Raw genomic sequence first — 16,477 nt, 5'->3', positions numbered from 1 at the left:
CGCACAGAGTCGGACACGACTGAAGCGACTTAGCAGCAGCAGCAGCATTCGTTGGAAAGACTGATGCTGAAGCTGAAAGTCCAAAATTTTGGCCACCTGATGCGAAGAACTGACTCATTGGAAAAGACCCTGATGCTGGGAAAGATTGAGGGCATGAGGAGAAGGGGATGACAGAGGATGAGATGGTTGGATGGCATCACAGACTCAACGGACATAAGTTAGTTTGCGTAAGCTCTGGGAGTTGGTGATGGACAGGGACGTCTGGCATGCTGCAGTCCAAGGAGTCACAAAGAGTCGGACATGACTCAGCAACTGAACTGAAACCTAACTTAAAGAAAATCATTAGCACAAGTATCAGCAGTGTTGCACAACAGAGAAAAGATCAGTGAACCTGAAATCAATACAATACAAATGTAACCTGATTTCAAAAGAAATATTACATAAGAGAGAGAGAGAAATGTATACACCTGTGGAAGAGTAGCAAGCAGTAAATGTACATGTAATTGGAGTGTCATAGAAAAAGTACAGTATAGACACTTATTTGTCTGTTTTATATTGGAGTATAGTTGCTTTATAATGTTGTGTTAGTTTCTACTGTATGGCAGTGTGAATCAGATGTATATATATATGTGTGTGTGTGTGTGTGTGTGTGTGTATAGAGAGATATATATACACACACATATATATCCATGATTTTTCAGGTATTCTTCCCATTTACATCACCCAGAGCATTGAGTAGAGCTCCCTTTGTTATACAGTAGTCTCTCATTAGTTATCTATTGTAAGCGTAGTAGAGTATACATGTCAATCCCAATCTCCCAATTCATCCCACCCCTGTTTTCCCTCTGGTACCCGTAAGTTTGTTCTCTATTTATTTTTTATTCTCTATTTATTTTATTCTGTATTATTTGAATTTGAGCCACAACATTCACCCCAGAGATTCACCCCAGGGAATTTATTGACCCTAGCAGGATAAATAAATTCTAAAAATGTACCAAAGAATCCCCATTAGACTAAAAACAAAAGAAAAAGCTGCCAGTAAGAGAGGCAAAGAGCATGTTACATTCTTCCTCACCTCAAAGAAAGAGTAACAGCTGACTTCTCTCAAGACACTGTGAAGAACAGAAGACAATAACTTCTGCTAATGTGCTGAAAGAATACCCTAGAATTCCCTCTCAAAGAGAAATCTTTCAAAACTGAAGCTGAAATAAAGGAAAACTGTTTCAGATAAAGAAGAGCTAAGAGAATTTGTCATTAGACCACCTGAACTAAAAGAATTGATAAGTTCTCCTGGCTGAACAAAAATTAGACCTAATGAAAATTCAGATCCACAGGAAAGGAGAAAACATCTTTCTGGCTTAAAAGGCTATATTTTTGGCCCTCGCCTATTGCTCAGATTAATCTCATAAAATGTTCTCTTGAACTCACTTCCCTGCCCAGCATTTTTACAGATTTGTTTTGTTTCCAAATTCTGCAAAACCCATTAGTAGATCTGAAGTCAATCTAGAGGGCCCTGACCTTTAATTTACTTCTGGAGAGGTAGATAGAATGGAATATACCACAGTACACTGTTGTGGGTGCTAAATATTAACTTCTAGCATTATGCATGTGTTTGCATACTGGTTTAACACTTAAAATGTGTTTTAAAACTTAAAACGTGTTGATCTCTGGGTTTACAATCGAAAATATTTGGAAAACACTGCCCTAACTCTACTGACCTTTGTATTTCTTGAGCACGTCAGTTCCTGTATGTTTTTGCCACCTGAGAACTATTTCCTTTTTTTTTTTTTTAATGGCTAGCTTCTTTTCAGGTTTTAAATTTGTACTCAAGTATTTCCTTCTCAAAAACATCTTTACTATCTTTCTAAAAGAACATGGTACTGTAATTAGTGTCAGCATGACCTGAAAAAAATCCTAGAGCTAAAGAGCATCAAAAGTCATTTTTGAACTTACCCTGAGTTTGTATCTGATAGTCAGACCTTTTGCAATACATGTCAGTACTGGAAAAAAAATGTAGGAAAGCCAAAAACTATTATGATAGACTGTTTTGGTAGAAAAACATTATTAGATTTCTCTACATCTGTTTCCCTGGAATTCCAATGCACAGAGTCTTGTGTTGTTTTATTTACTTTTTTTCAATTAACATCTTGCCTTTCATTCCTCATTTCTTCCTCTTTACTGGAAGTTATTATTTGCACTAGATATTTGGTCTTATATGAAAGCAAGCTTTCAGTAATTATGGAATTTCTCCACTTTTCAGTGGTCAAATGTGACTATCCAATCGTCGAAAATGGAGCAATAGTATCAGGATTTAGAGGAAAATATTACTACAATATGCAAGTTGTATTTCAGTGCCATGATGGTTTTCACCTTCACGGGAGTAGCACAATTGTCTGTGGTGCAAATGGGACCTGGGAGCCCAAGCTACCAAAGTGCTCTGCAAAAGGTATGAAGGTGTCGGTTTCCTTTTTCTTTTTTAAAAGATTTTATTTTTTCCACAATAGATTTCAATGATATGGAGCAATTGGAAAGAAACAGTTTTAGTACTTTTGTCTGTCTTATATTCATTTCCATGTTACATGTTTGACTTCTAATTCACAAAGAAACTTGTTTTGATTTTCCTTTTATAGACTCTTAGCATATTGCATACATCACACAGATGCATAAATTTCTCTTGTTCAACATCTTTACATGTAAAATAGATCACAAACATTTTTTAGTGTAAATTAAAGTGTTAGTAGCTCAGTTGTGTCCAACTTTTTGCAACCCCATGATGGACTGTAGCCCACCAGGCTCCTCTGTCCATGGAATACTCCAAGTAAGAATACAGGAGTGGGTTGCCATTCCCTTCTCCAGGGGATCTTTCCTATCCAGGGATTGAACCTGGGTTTGCATTACAAGCAGATTCTTGACCATCTGAGCCACCAGGGAAGCCCAAATTAACACATGTGCATTTTTACCTAAATAAGTATGAAAAACATAATTCATGTAAGTGAATATTAGTAGAAAGCAATAAATCCCAAGTAATTAAATGAGTTTATATATATTTTTTGTCTGTTTGTTTTCCAGAAGCAATTGCTACCACTACGGCGTCTGCAACTTCCAATGCCTCAGGTTTCATAAAGTCCTGCTTATATTTGTCAATATCCTTTAAATTCCTTGTGATGTTTTAAAATCCTTTAAATGTCTGGTGATTTACACTCACTAGAACTTTTAGTAATAAAAGGAGGAAGAATGCATTTATAGCCATTTTTGCTATTATACTTAGTGAATCTAAAATTATAGGTCATAGTCCACAGATGTAAAAAGGTTTGTAAACTTAGGTAATTTATGTAAACTTCTTTACATACGTGTGTAATGATTGAATGCCTCCCTCACTGTGTGATAGTAAAGTTAACAGCGGGATGCATTTAAAGCTCTGAGCACAGTGTCTGGTGTCTAGAAAGGTCTTAAAGGTAGCTCACCTAATTTACAGTTTCATTGGAGTCAATATTAATGTAGAAATCAATATTAATTAAGGTCCACGGCTTCTGTTTTTTAATATGCATGTTTTCTGTGTCATCAACATTGATAATTTATTCATTGTAAAAGTGATCTGTTGACATCTGTACAGGGTATCATCTGGGTCCAGGAATGTTTCATTTTCCTGCCAACAGCCAGTTTGGTTCTTTTTATAGAGTACAATTTTAACTGGGAAATTTCTACTGTCTCCAGAACAAGATTTGTATTTCTACTCCCCATCCCAACCTAACCACCTCATACAATTATTTTTTTCTCTTTACTGGCTTTTATTTATTTATTTATTTTTGGCAACAGAAAGGGAATTGCATAACAATGGAAGGGCAGCAAAAGTCCTTATTTGTGGAAATGAAATGGAGGATCTCTGGCAGGGTTTACTGAGCAGCCGCTCTGCCTAAGACTTGAGAGACTATCTTGATACGGTGAAAGGGATTATCTTCCTGCGTCCAGGCTGTTATCTTTGGCTTCTTCTTTTTGGATGCAACAGAAGCAAGAGAAGAGTGGCAAGAGCATTAGCCTGAGCAGACCGCTCTGCTTACTCAAGTAACATCATTTCAGTGGTTTCTAGTTTCTCACTGTTGAATGACTCAAACGAATGCCAATCACTGCCTTCCAATTTGTTTACTTCCTATTGTCCTGTAATTTTAAGGATTGAGGGGAATTATTCATATTAGGATGGTAATTAGAATACCTGTTTATAATTCCTGTAAATCTGGTACTCCGTAACTTCCTCGAGTATCTTGGGGGTGCTGTGAAGTTCTGTGAAGAAAGCAATGTCTATGGATGATACATAAAGATTGCATATGAAATCTACACTCGCTGACTCACTCATGTTTGCTCACATGGCCCTAGTGGGAACGTGCACTGTGGTATGTTATGCTTATTGATGTGCTCTTTTGAGAGTTGACCATAAGCATCTCATAACGATTTTCTAAAACATGTATTCAGTTTTAGAAATAACAGGAAGTAACAGGAGAATTGTGAGGACAAGTTTATACAGGTGATAAACTATAGGGATTTTGTTTTAAATATCATAAATCAAAGTTCCTTGTGAGGTTTTCAGTCATTTTTTGTCAGTAAGCGAGTATCAAGAGCATCATTAGTGACATATACTGCTGATAAGATAGATCTAATTATGTGAATGTGAAAAAATTGGGGCAAATACAAAGTGACAAACTAAGAATACAAATTATGTAATATGACACTGTGTGGGTGGTGTTTTTTTAAGATTTGTGAACTTACTCTGGACACATAACTTCTATGATTTATTATTGATTAATTTCCAGGGTTTCCACTATGTAATACGGAGCCATAGTGCATATTCTTATGCATACATGCTAATGTACTTGTATAAATATATATTTAGGTTAACTCCCCAGAAATAGAATAGCACCATTTGGAAAGTATGTATATTTTCATTCTGAGAAGTAATTCATTGCGAGAAATAATTTTCTTCAAAAATGAAAATAATCAAAGTTAATTCTACAATTTTGTATTGGTAAGACTGGTAAATTGAATCAAAATTAATTTTTCCAGGTCCTCAAACAACTACAGCTCCAGAGTCAAGTCCTACAGATTCAGTGCCTCTTTATCTTGCCAACATTGTTTAGAACTTAATAAGATGATGGGTGAAAAGTAATGTCATGTACTAATTGTATATTGAAATTATCAGTGAAGCTGAAATTTTTTGGTTTGCAGTCATTTATATTGGTCTTTTGTTCACTTTTCTATGTGATTTCTGAAATATTTTTCATGTTGATTTAACAAAGCTCATTATAAGTTAAAATCCTTTTATCAGGAAGCAGAATTTTTCTCTAGTTTGTCATTATTAAAAGTCAGTTTTCTTTGAAGATTTTACACTATTAAAAATTGATTGCTTTCTATACCTTTTAACTATATTAGTATACTAATCTGAGGGGCTTCCCAGGTGGCTCCCAGCAGTGAAGAATCCACCTGCCACTGCAGGAGATGTGAATTCAATGCCTGGATCAGGAAGATCCCCTGGAAGAGGAAATGGCAACCCACGCCAGTATTCTTGCCTGGAAAATCCCATGGACAGAGGAACCTGGCGGGCTACGGTCCATAGGGTAGCAAAGAGCTATATACGACTGAGTGACTGAACATGCACACATACTAATGTGAATTTTTAAAAGTTCAGGTGTTACAAAAGCGTAAATAGTGAAAAGATTGGTTCTCTACTTCTTTCTCTCATCTAATTACTAAAGTTAATATCTTTGTAGTTTAGGGAGTCTTTTTAATCTGCTTCTACACATAAACATCCTTATTTGTGTAGGTTTACATATTTGGCTTTATTCTTATCCAAAAATGTAATCATGCTGTTCATATTTTTCTGAAACTTGCACTTTTTCCACTTAATGTCTTGAATTGGAGCTGCAGTTAGATTTATTCCCATCTTTTTATATGATTTTAATATGTACCATATTTCACCTGATTTTTCTATCACTGGCCATTTAAATGTACAGAATATTTATATTAATAGGAAGTTGGATGTGTTGATGTTTTCCCTAAAGGCCAGGAGTGTTGTGTTTTTCTTATAAAAGCTTCAGGTCTTCTCCGTGCTGAAATCATGTAAACGTTGCCATCATAGTGCTTTTGTGATTGCATCAAATCATTGATTCATCTCATTTCTTTAGGGTATCTGAAATGCGGTTGGGTTTCTCTTTACTCCACTTATTTATGTCCAGTATGAAGTAGCTCCATTTGTTGAGTAAGTCCTTCTCTTTCCAGCTTTTTTGAACTGTCAGTTTTTATCACACATTAAATTCATACATGATCTGATCTTTCTGTTCCCTTGAATTCTGCCCATTCCTGCCCCAACACCAAATCAACGCTTTGATTACAGAATGATGATATGTTTTAATATCTGGCAGAACACTTCCTTTTCAGATGCTCAGGCTACTCTCTGTGCTAATTCTTCTAGACCAACTTCTATTTTATTTAACTGACAATTTTAGCTAATTTAATTGTACATTTCAGTGGCATTAAGTATATTCACATTTTTGTGCAGCCATTACTACTATCTATCTCTAAAACCTTTAATCACCTCAAAATGAACATTATACCTGTGAAACAATAACTCTCCATTCTCCCTCCTCCCAGCCATGCTAACCACTACCTATTTTCTATGTTGATTAATTTGACTGTTCTACATACTGCATAGACTTGGATCACTTCTGGATTATTTCACTTAGCATACTGTTTTCAAGGTTCATCCACCTTGTAACATGTATAAGAACTTTATTTCACTTATGACTTGGTAATATTTCTTCATATATACCACAATTCCTTAATTCATTCATTTGTTGGAAGACCCTTTGACTATGCCAAAGCCTTTGACTGTGTGAATCACAACAAACTGTGGAAAATTCTTAAAGAGATGGGAATACCAGACCACCTGACCTGCCTCCTGAGAAATCTGTATGCAGGTCAAGAAGCAACATTTAGAACTGGACATGGAACAATAGACTGATTCCAAATCGGGAAAGGAGCACATCAAGACTGTATATTGTCACCCTGCTTATTTAACTTATATGCAGAGTACATCATGAGAAACGCTGGACTGGAAGAAGCACAAGCTAGAATCAAGATTGCCGGGAGACATATCAATAACCTCAGATATGCAGATGACACCACCCTTATGGCAGAAAGCAAAGAAGAACTAAAGAGCCTCTTGATGAAAGCGAAAGAGGAGAGTGAAAAAGTTGGCTTAAAATTCATCATTCAGAAAACTAAGATCATGGTACCTGGTCCCATCACTTCATGGCAAATAGATGGGGAGACAGTGGAAACAGTGACAGGCTTTATTTTTAGGGGGGTCCAAAATCGCTGCAGACAGTGACTGCAGCCATGAAATTAAAAGACGCTTGCTCCTTGGAAGAAAAGTCATGGCCAACCTAGATAGCATATTAAAAAGCAGAGACATTATTTTGCCAACAAAGGTCCATCTAGTCAAAGCTATGGTTTTTCCAGTAGTCATGTATGGATGTGAGAGTTGGATTATAAAGAAAGCGGAGTGCCGAAGAATTGATACTTTTGAACTGTGGTGTTGGGGAAGACTCTCGAGGGTCCCTTGGACAGCAAGGAGATCCAACCAGTCCCTCCTAAAGGAAATCAGTCCTGAATATTCATTGGAAGGACTGATGCTGAAGCAGAAACGCCAGTACATTGGCCACTTGATGTGAAGAACTGACTCATTGGAAAAGACCCTGATGCTGGGAAAGATTGAAAGTGGGAGAAGGGGACGACAGAGGATGAGCTGGTTGGATGGCATCACCAACTCAATGGATATAAGTTTGTGTAAGCTCTGGGAGTTGATGATGGACAGGGAGGCCTGGCGTGCTGCAGTCCATGGGGTTGCAAAGAGTTGGACACAACTGAGCGACTGAACTGAACTGAACTGAATATCTTCATATAAACCACAATTCCTTAATTCACTCATTTGTTTGAAAGACCCTTGGTTTGTTTCCACCTTTTGGCTATTCTGAATAACGCTACTCTGAACAGTGGCATTCAGCTATCTGAGTCCCTATTTTTAATTTTGGTGGTTACATGCTTAGGAATAGAATTGCTGTGTTATGTAATAGTATGTTGGGCTTCTCTGATGGCTTAGATGGTAAAGAGTCTGCCTGCAATGTAGGAGACCCAGGTTTGATCCCTGGGTCAGGAAGATCCCCTAAAGCACAGAATGGATACCCACTCCAGTATTCTTGCCTGGAGAATTCCATGGACAGAGGAGTCTTGTGGGCTACCATCCAGGGATGGCAAAAAGTCTGACATGACTGAGTAAATAACACTTTCACTTTTTCCTCATAGTATTACTATGTTTATTTTTTTGAGGAACAACCAGGGAATCTTCCAGAGAATCTTCCCCAGTGGCTACACAATGTTACCTTCCCTCCAGCGATGCACAAAAGTTTCAATTTCTCCACCTTTTTGCCAGCACTTGTCTTTATTTATTTCTTTTTTTTGGATAAAAGCCATACCAGTATATGTGAAGTACTAACTCATCATGGTTTTTCTTTGCGTTTCTACAATTATTAGTGATTGATCATCTTTTCATGTGCATATTATTGGTCTTTTGTATATGTTCTTTGGAGAAATATCTGTTCAAGTCCTCTGCCCATTTTTTAATGTAATTTTTTTCCATTTTTAAACGCTCAAAATATATGTTGAAGGTTAATCCCTGATCAGATATATAATGCAGTTCCCTCCCATTCCGTGGACTGCTCTCTCTCTGATGACAGTGTCCCTTCTTAAACATCAGTGTTTGGTTTTGATGAAACCCGGCATGTCTGTGCTTTTGGTGTCACATCCGCGAAATCCCTGCAGACCCCACACCCTGAAGCTGTCCTCCGTGTTCTCTTTAAGAGTTTCGTAATTTTAGCTCTTACGTTTATGGTTCATTTTTGTTCCTTTCTTTTTTTCCTCTCTTCACTTGTGGTGTAATGACTATCTTTAATGTTATGTTGGATTCCTTACTCTTTCTTGTGGGATATCTATTTTAGAGTTTTGTCCTTCTCATGAGGTCTATATGTAGCTATATATATATATACACATGATTATTTTAGGTTGCTCATCTCTATTTTGTACACATTCTAACAGCTCAGCACTTTTTCTCCATACCCCCACATTTAACGTTCATAGCATCATATTTTACCACTTGCTGTGTTTTCATCCTTTAGCTACTTCCTGTGGTTATAGATGTGCGCTACTAGGGTGGCCCGTGCTGACCACCTGGCTGCTGGAGCTGGGTCCTGGGGCAGCCGCTGTGGTCTCAGCAAGTGTCGGCCTACTGGTACGTGGGGCTATGGCCTGAGGGATCCGAAGGCTGGTGTCACCCTGCTGGCAGGCAAGGTCATTTTCTGACTTGGCTGATCGTAGTGTCCAGGGGGTCCTGGAGGTGGTGTTGGCCCACGGGTGGATGGGTCTGCCTTGGGGAGGCTGGTTGAGGGGCCCAGTGTTCCTGGAGCTGAAATCTGACTGCTGGGCTTGGGCCCGTGGGCTTCTCGGGCTGATGTTGGCCCACTGGTGAGCAGAGCTGGGTGCTGGGGGGTCTGGTTGTGGTGTATTGGGCCTTCTAGTGGACAGGGATAGGTCCAGGCACCTGGAGGATGAGGGGATTTAAGGCAGTCAGCCTGCTTGTGGGTCAGGCTCTGTCCCTGCTCCAATAACTGCTGGGCCTGGGGTGTCCCAGAACTTGTGCCCACCTGCTGGGGGGCAAGGTCATATCGTGGTGCTAATAAGCTAGAGGGAGGATTCCAAATTGCCACTCGCCAGCCCCAGACTCCTTTTGGGTATGCACTCCCACCAGTGGCTACTGCCAGAATCTCTGTCCGCAGAGTGAGTCCACGTTGTCCTCCGCCTCTCCAAGATGAGCAAGTCAGTCTGACCAAAACTCCTTTCAAACGACTGCTTCTGCACTGGGTCTCAAGAGTGTGTGACATTTTGTCCGTCCCCCTTAAGAGCAGATTTTTTCCTACAGCCCCTTGGATCTCCCAAAAATATGCCATGTTGGCTTTCAAAGCCCAGCATTCTAGGAGCTTGTCTCCTGCGGGGCCCCTGCGCTGGGGAATCTGATGTGAATCTCAGACCCTGCCTTCCTTGGGGAGGACTTGTGCGATTGTCATGATCCCCCTAGTTTGTGGGTCACCTGCCTGGTGTTATGGGTCTTGTGTGTGCCATGTCTCTGGTCTTCTTTCCTGTCTCATGTTGGTTCCTTCTTCATATCTCTGGTTGTAGAAGATCATTTATGCTAGTTTTCAGGTCATTCTCATCCACTGTTCTGCAAATAGTGGAGATGTTCATGTGCCCAAGGAAGGATGCAAACTCAGAGTCTTTCTACTCTACTGACTTAACAACTTCCCTAGGCCTTAAGTTTAGCTCCTGATCTTTTAAATTAATTTTTCTGTATGGTGTCAGGTAGGTGTCAAAATTCATTCTTTTGCATATGGATATCCAATTTTCCAAAAATCATTTGTTGAAAAGATTGTCCATTCCCCATTAAATGTTCTTAGAACCCTTATGAACAATCATTTGACCATATTAGTGAAAGTTTATTTCTGGTCTCTCTGCTCTTTTATTTTTTTTTAATAGAAATACAGTTGTTTTACAATATTCTATTATTTCCAAACATAGAGATTCAATATTTTTAAAGTTTAACTCCAGGTAAAGCTATTACAAAATAATAACTATATTTCCCTGTGGTGTACAGTATATCCTTATTGTAGCTTTTTAGTAAGTTTCAGAATTGGGAAGTGTGAGTCCTCTCAACTTTCCATTTCTTTATTAAGATTACTCCCTTCAGATTCCATATTAGGTTTAATTTGTCTATTTTGCAAAACACATTTTCAATATAGTCAAAGGGCTGCATTTAATCTGTGGATTGCTTTATGCGGTATTGACGTCTTAACAGCATTATCTTTCAATCCGTGAATGCAGGATGTCCTTTCATTTTCTTATGTCTTCTTCAATTTCTTTATGCAGTGCTTTGTGGTTTTCAGGGAGTAAGTCTTTCGCTTCGTTAGTTAATGTTTATTCCTAAGTACTTTATCCTCTTTGCTGCTACTGTGTGTGGAGTTGGTTTTTTAAATTTTCTCTTTAGACTGTTCATAGGTAGTGTATAGAAATGCAGCTGATCTTTGTTGATTTTGTAACCTCTGACTTTGTTGAATTAATTTATTAGTTCTATTTAATAGGTTCCTGTGTGTGTATGTGTGTGTGTGTGTGTGTGTTTTGGTGTGTGAACATGCATAATCTTTAGAGTTTTCCATTTAAAAGATTATATAATCTGGGACAGAGAGAGTTTTATTTCTTCTTTCTCAGTTTGGATGATTTTTAATTTTTTTCTCTTACCACTGCTCTCACTAGCCAAGTTATAAGTTAAAATATTTTGTTGTATTGATTGAAGTGACAAATGTGAACATCCAGTATGGCTCCTGACTTAAGGAAAATAAATTCAGTCCTTCACTATTGAGTATGATGTTATCTATGCTTTTTTTAAAATAAGTGGCCTTTATTATGTTGAATTTTGTTCTATTGCAGATAAGCTCTTAAATGGTTTTAGGCCATTGTATGTCTTTTGTTTTTCAATCTTCTTGTGTGTTTTGATTGGAAGGAAAATTGCTTTATAATATTGTATTGGTTTCTGCCATAGTGAAGTTGCTCAGTTGTGTCCGACCCTTTGAGACCCCGTGGACTGTAGCCCACCAGGCTCCTCCGTTCATGGGATTTTCTAGGCAAGAAGACTAGAGTGGGTTGCTGTTTCCTTCTCCAGGGTATCTTCCAGACCCAGGGATTGAAGCCAGGTCTCCCTCTTTGCAGACAGATGCTTTACTGTCTGAACCACCAGGGAAGCCGTATAACAACATATATCAGCCATAATTATGCATGTATCACCTCCCTCCCCTCTCCCCATCCCACCCTCTAGGTGGGTGATCTAGGTGGGTGATCTAGGTGACTCTAGGTGATCACAGAGCAGCAGGCTGGGCTCCCTGTGCTATACGGCAGCTTCTCACCAGCTAGCTATTTTACACATGGTGGTGTTCTTACGGCTGTGCAATAGTATTTCCCCCTTCCTTCCACTCTCTCATTCCTTCCCCTACTGTGTCCACAAATCCATTCTCTATATATGCATCTCCATTCCTTCCCTGAAAATAGGCTCATCAATAACATTTTTATAGATTCCATAGATATGCATTAATATATGATATTTGCCTTTCTCTTGCTGACTTTCTTCACTCTGTGTAACAGGCTCTAGGTTCATCCACCTCACTGGAATCCATTCTTTTATGGCTGAGTAATATTCCATTGTATATATGTAATTTAAAAAAAAAACTAAACTGTATGTAATTTTTAAAAGACATTAAAAATATGTAATTTAAAACAAATGAAAACTAAAGGAATAATAAAGAACCACATTAGAACAATACAAAAAATATATATAGAGAGAGAGACCAGTAGTATGAAGAATGTCCTCCTGAGTCCTCCATTGTCCAATCTGCACAGTGAGCACCAGCCAATCTACCTATCCAGAAATTCCTCCAATATTTCTAGGAAGGTCTCTGGACCTGCTGTGGGCTCTGTGGGGTCAGCTCTGACTCAGATCTGGCCTCACTCCAGCTTGTACTTGCTCTCAAAGCCCACAATTGCCCCCAGAGTCCACAGCCTCGCTAATTACGGGGATCTTGTCAGCTGCACCTGCGGCTGCCGGGGTGAGTTCCCTTCCTTGCGCTTGCGCAGCCCCTGGCGCTCTGCTCTGCTTTGGCGCCTGCCTCTGTTTGTAGGCCTCCCTCCGGCGCCTGTTCCCCACCCAGACCAGAGCAGACTTATTAAGGTCCACTTGCTCAGTCGGCCTGGGGAGAGGAAGGGGTGTGGAGGCTACAGCTGGGGTGTGGAGGCTACAGCTGAGGGTGCCTGCTGCAGCCGAGGCCCGCGGGAAGTTGCTACAGTCTGAGGCGGGCCGTGTGGTCTCCCAGGAGGATTGGGCACGGGTCTGGTGTCCCTTGGCAAAGCCAAGCTGCACAGGCTCCAGGAAACTGTGCGTCATAACCTGGGCCTGTTCCTGGCTTGCTGACAGCTGCAACCTCTGAGACTGCCATTTTGTTCCCTGCCTCAGGCGCTCAGCCTTGGCTTTTTATGATACTACTTTTAAAGAGATGCATTGAGATAATGCATGTAGGGAAAGGGAAATTATCAGGGGTTTTGTACAAAGGCAACAAAAAAAATATCAAAACCCATAAATGTATAGGTCTTTAAGCTTTATTATTTTCTTTTTCTACCTTTTATTCTTATTTCCATTTTTTTTTTTTCTTTTTCCAGCATATCCCAATCCAAGTGATGATTTACAGCCTGAAGGTTTTGAAGATTTAGGTATTATTTTGGTTATAAGTAGCCCTGCATTATGAAACTCCAGAGTTCTACATGGAACTATTGCAATAACTAGAGAAGAAATAACATATCACAAATTGGTGTTAATTGGCAATCATGTTATTTTAATAGTGTAGATCCCATGATAAATTTAAGTGGTGGTATGTAAAGTGGAAAGTGTTAGTTGCTCAGTTGTGTTTGAGTCTTTGCGACCTCAAGGACTGCAGCCCACGAGGCTCCTCTGTCCATGGGATTCTCCTGGCAAGAATACTGGAGTGGGTTGCCATTTCCTTCTCCTGTGTAGACTTGTAACTAACACGATTTTCAAGAAGTGCCCCTACTGAGGATTCCCAGTGGAGTGAGATAACTTTCTTAAATGCTTTGGTCACGTGCAGGTTAAAATATATAAAATGTAACTGGTTTATCATGTGATAGTGTTCTTTTATCCTGGAGATTTGTAGATAAATTTTCTTTCTGTTGGTATGTTGTATTCACAAGCCTTATGTACCATATTTTGGGATAGTTTTTCTATAACAGGCAGGGGTAGCACACTTCAGATTGTCTCCTGTAGTTCACACAATATGTGTTAAAGAACATGGTGAAGTATAGTGGTGAAGTTAGTTGGAATATAAAGATTTCTTGATAAGAAAAGATCTATTACTTTCCTTTGTATCAGAGTGAGGTAGTCAAGTTTATCTTTTCATCAAATGCACTTCAGGCTTGATACGTTTCCTTCTGAAAACTGTGGTCCAGTTGCCAGTCTGCCAGGTGAACCCAGGGCCTTTTTTTTTTTTTTTTTTTTTTTTGGTGGCGGGGTAAAGCTGCTTGAGCTTTTCTTCTCTCAGATGTATTTGTGTATTTTTATTTTTGGTTGCACTGGGTCTTCACTGCTGCATGTAGACTTTCTTTAGTTGCAGCGAGCGGGCACTCCTCCGTTGCGGCATACAGGCTTCTCGTGGCGGTGGCCTCTCTCATTGCAGGGTGCAGGCTCTGGGCACACGGGCTTGGTAGCTGTGGCTCGCAGGTTGAGTAGTTGAGGTTCGTAGGCTCTAGAGCTCAGTAGGTGGCACCCGGGCTTAGCTGCCCTACAACATGTGGAATCTTCCCAGAGCAGGGGTCAAACCTGTGTCCCCTGCATTGGCAGGCGGATTCTTAGCCACTACACCACCAGGGGAGTCCTGGTGTCATCATAAGATGGTTACAGTTAACATTTATGAAATAAAAAGAGCAGAACTACGATGACATTTTATACTCTGAGTTAAAGGTAGAAGCAGAGGTCCTACTGACGAACATTTATAAAAACATGTTAGTATTATTTCTTGCCCTCTGGATCGTCAAAAATGCATGTTTACATTTTGGCACAAAATTTTCATCCACATGCCCTGATGTCTCATTAGCATTATTACACAAAATCTTCTTGTAATTAGGACTGTGTCTTAATCTGGGGACAGGGAAATAAGAAGGGTTGATGCTAAGTTAAAACATTGTTTGTGAAGACTGCAAATAGCATTTGTGTGATAAGAGTTATAGAGCTTTATTGTCATTTATTAAAAAATCACACTATTGGAATAGTGTGTTAAATTCTTAATAAAATCATAAGGACTAGATTGAATACCAAACTATAATAATAACATAAGCAGAAGATATTAAGAGGTGGCAAGAATACACAGAAGAACTGTACAAAAAAGATCTTCATGACCCAGATAATCATGATGGTGTGATCACTGACCTAGAGCCAGACATCCTGGAATGTGAAGTCAAGTGGGCCTTAGGAAGCATCACTACGAACAAAGCTAGTGGACGTGATGGGATTCCAGTTGAGCGACTTCAAATCCTGAAAGATTATGCTGTGAAAGTGCTGCACTCAATATGCCAGCAAATATGGAAAACTCAGCAGTGGCCACAGGACTGGAAAAGGTCAGTCTTCATTCCAATCCCAAAGAAAGGCAATGCCAAAGAATGCTCAAACTACCTCACAACTGCACTCATCTCACATGTTAGTAAAGTAACACTCAAAATTTTCCAAGCCAGGCTTCAGCAATGCATGAACCGTGAACTTCCAGATGTTCAAGCTGGTTTTAGAAAAGGCAGAAGAACCAGAGATCAAATTGCCAACATCCGCTGGATCATCGAAAAAGCAAGAGAGTTTCCAGAAAAATATCTATTTGTGCTTTATTGACTATGCCAAAGCCTTTGACTGTGTGGATCACAATAAACTATGGAAAATTCTTAAAGAGATGGGCATACCAGACGACCTGACCCGCCTCTTGAGAAACCTGTATGCAGGTCAGGAAGCAACAGTTAGAATTGGACATGGAACAACAGACTGGTTCCAAATAGCAAAAGGAGTACGTTAAGGCTGTATATTGTCGCCCTGCTTATGTAACTTATATGCAGAGTACATCATGAGAAATGCTGGGCTGGAAGAAGCACAAGCTGGAATCAAGATTGCTGGGAGAAATATCAATAACCTCAGATATGCAGATGACACCACCCTTATGGCAGAAAGTGAAGACGAGCTAAAAAGCCTCTTGATGAAAGTGAAAGAGGAGAGTGAAAAAGTTGGCTTAAAGCTCAACATTCAGAAAACTAAGATCATGGCATCTGGTCCCATCATTTCATGGGAAATAGATGGGGAAACAATGGAAACAGTGGCTGACTTTATTTTTCTGGCCTTTAAAATCACTGCAGATGGTGATTGCAGCCATGAAATTAAAAGACTTTTACTCCTTGGAAGGAAAGTTATGACCAACCTAGATAGCATATTCAAAAGCAAATACATTACTTTGCCAACAAAGGTCCATCTAGTCAAGGCTATGGTTTTTCCAGTGGTCATGTATGGATGTGAGAGTTGGACTACAAAGAAAGCTGAGCACCTAAGAATTGATGCTTTTAAACTGTGGTGTTGGAGAAGAGTCTTGAGAGTCCCTTGGACTGCAAGGAGATCCAACCAGTCCATCCTAAAGGAGATTAGTCCTGGGTGTTCATTGGAGGGACTGATGTTGAAGCTGAAACTCCAATACTTTGGCCACCTGATTCGAAGAGCTGACGCATTTGAAAAGACCCTGATGCT

The 16,477-nt window shown here is 39.5% G+C and overlaps 1 protein-coding gene across 1 annotated transcript in view; it reads left to right on the top strand.

The window, feature by feature from the left end:
- Positions 1-9,254, top strand: part of LOC113906253 (membrane cofactor protein-like) — a 42,606-nt gene extending 33,352 nt beyond the window's left edge. Inside the window, exons 6-8 of the mRNA XM_027564132.1 lie at positions 2,261-2,446; positions 8,804-8,913; positions 9,222-9,254. Coding sequence (XP_027419933.1) covers positions 2,261-2,446; positions 8,804-8,913; positions 9,222-9,254 — 329 coding nt within the window. The remainder of the gene's footprint in view (positions 1-2,260; positions 2,447-8,803; positions 8,914-9,221) is intronic.
- Positions 9,255-16,477: the final 7,223 nt, after the last annotated feature.

Source organism: Bos indicus x Bos taurus, chromosome 16 (genome assembly GCF_003369695.1).
Source record: "Bos indicus x Bos taurus breed Angus x Brahman F1 hybrid chromosome 16, Bos_hybrid_MaternalHap_v2.0, whole genome shotgun sequence".
NCBI classification, from domain to species: domain Eukaryota; kingdom Metazoa; phylum Chordata; class Mammalia; order Artiodactyla; family Bovidae; genus Bos; species Bos indicus x Bos taurus.
This window is presented reverse-complemented; position numbering and strand designations above follow the sequence as displayed.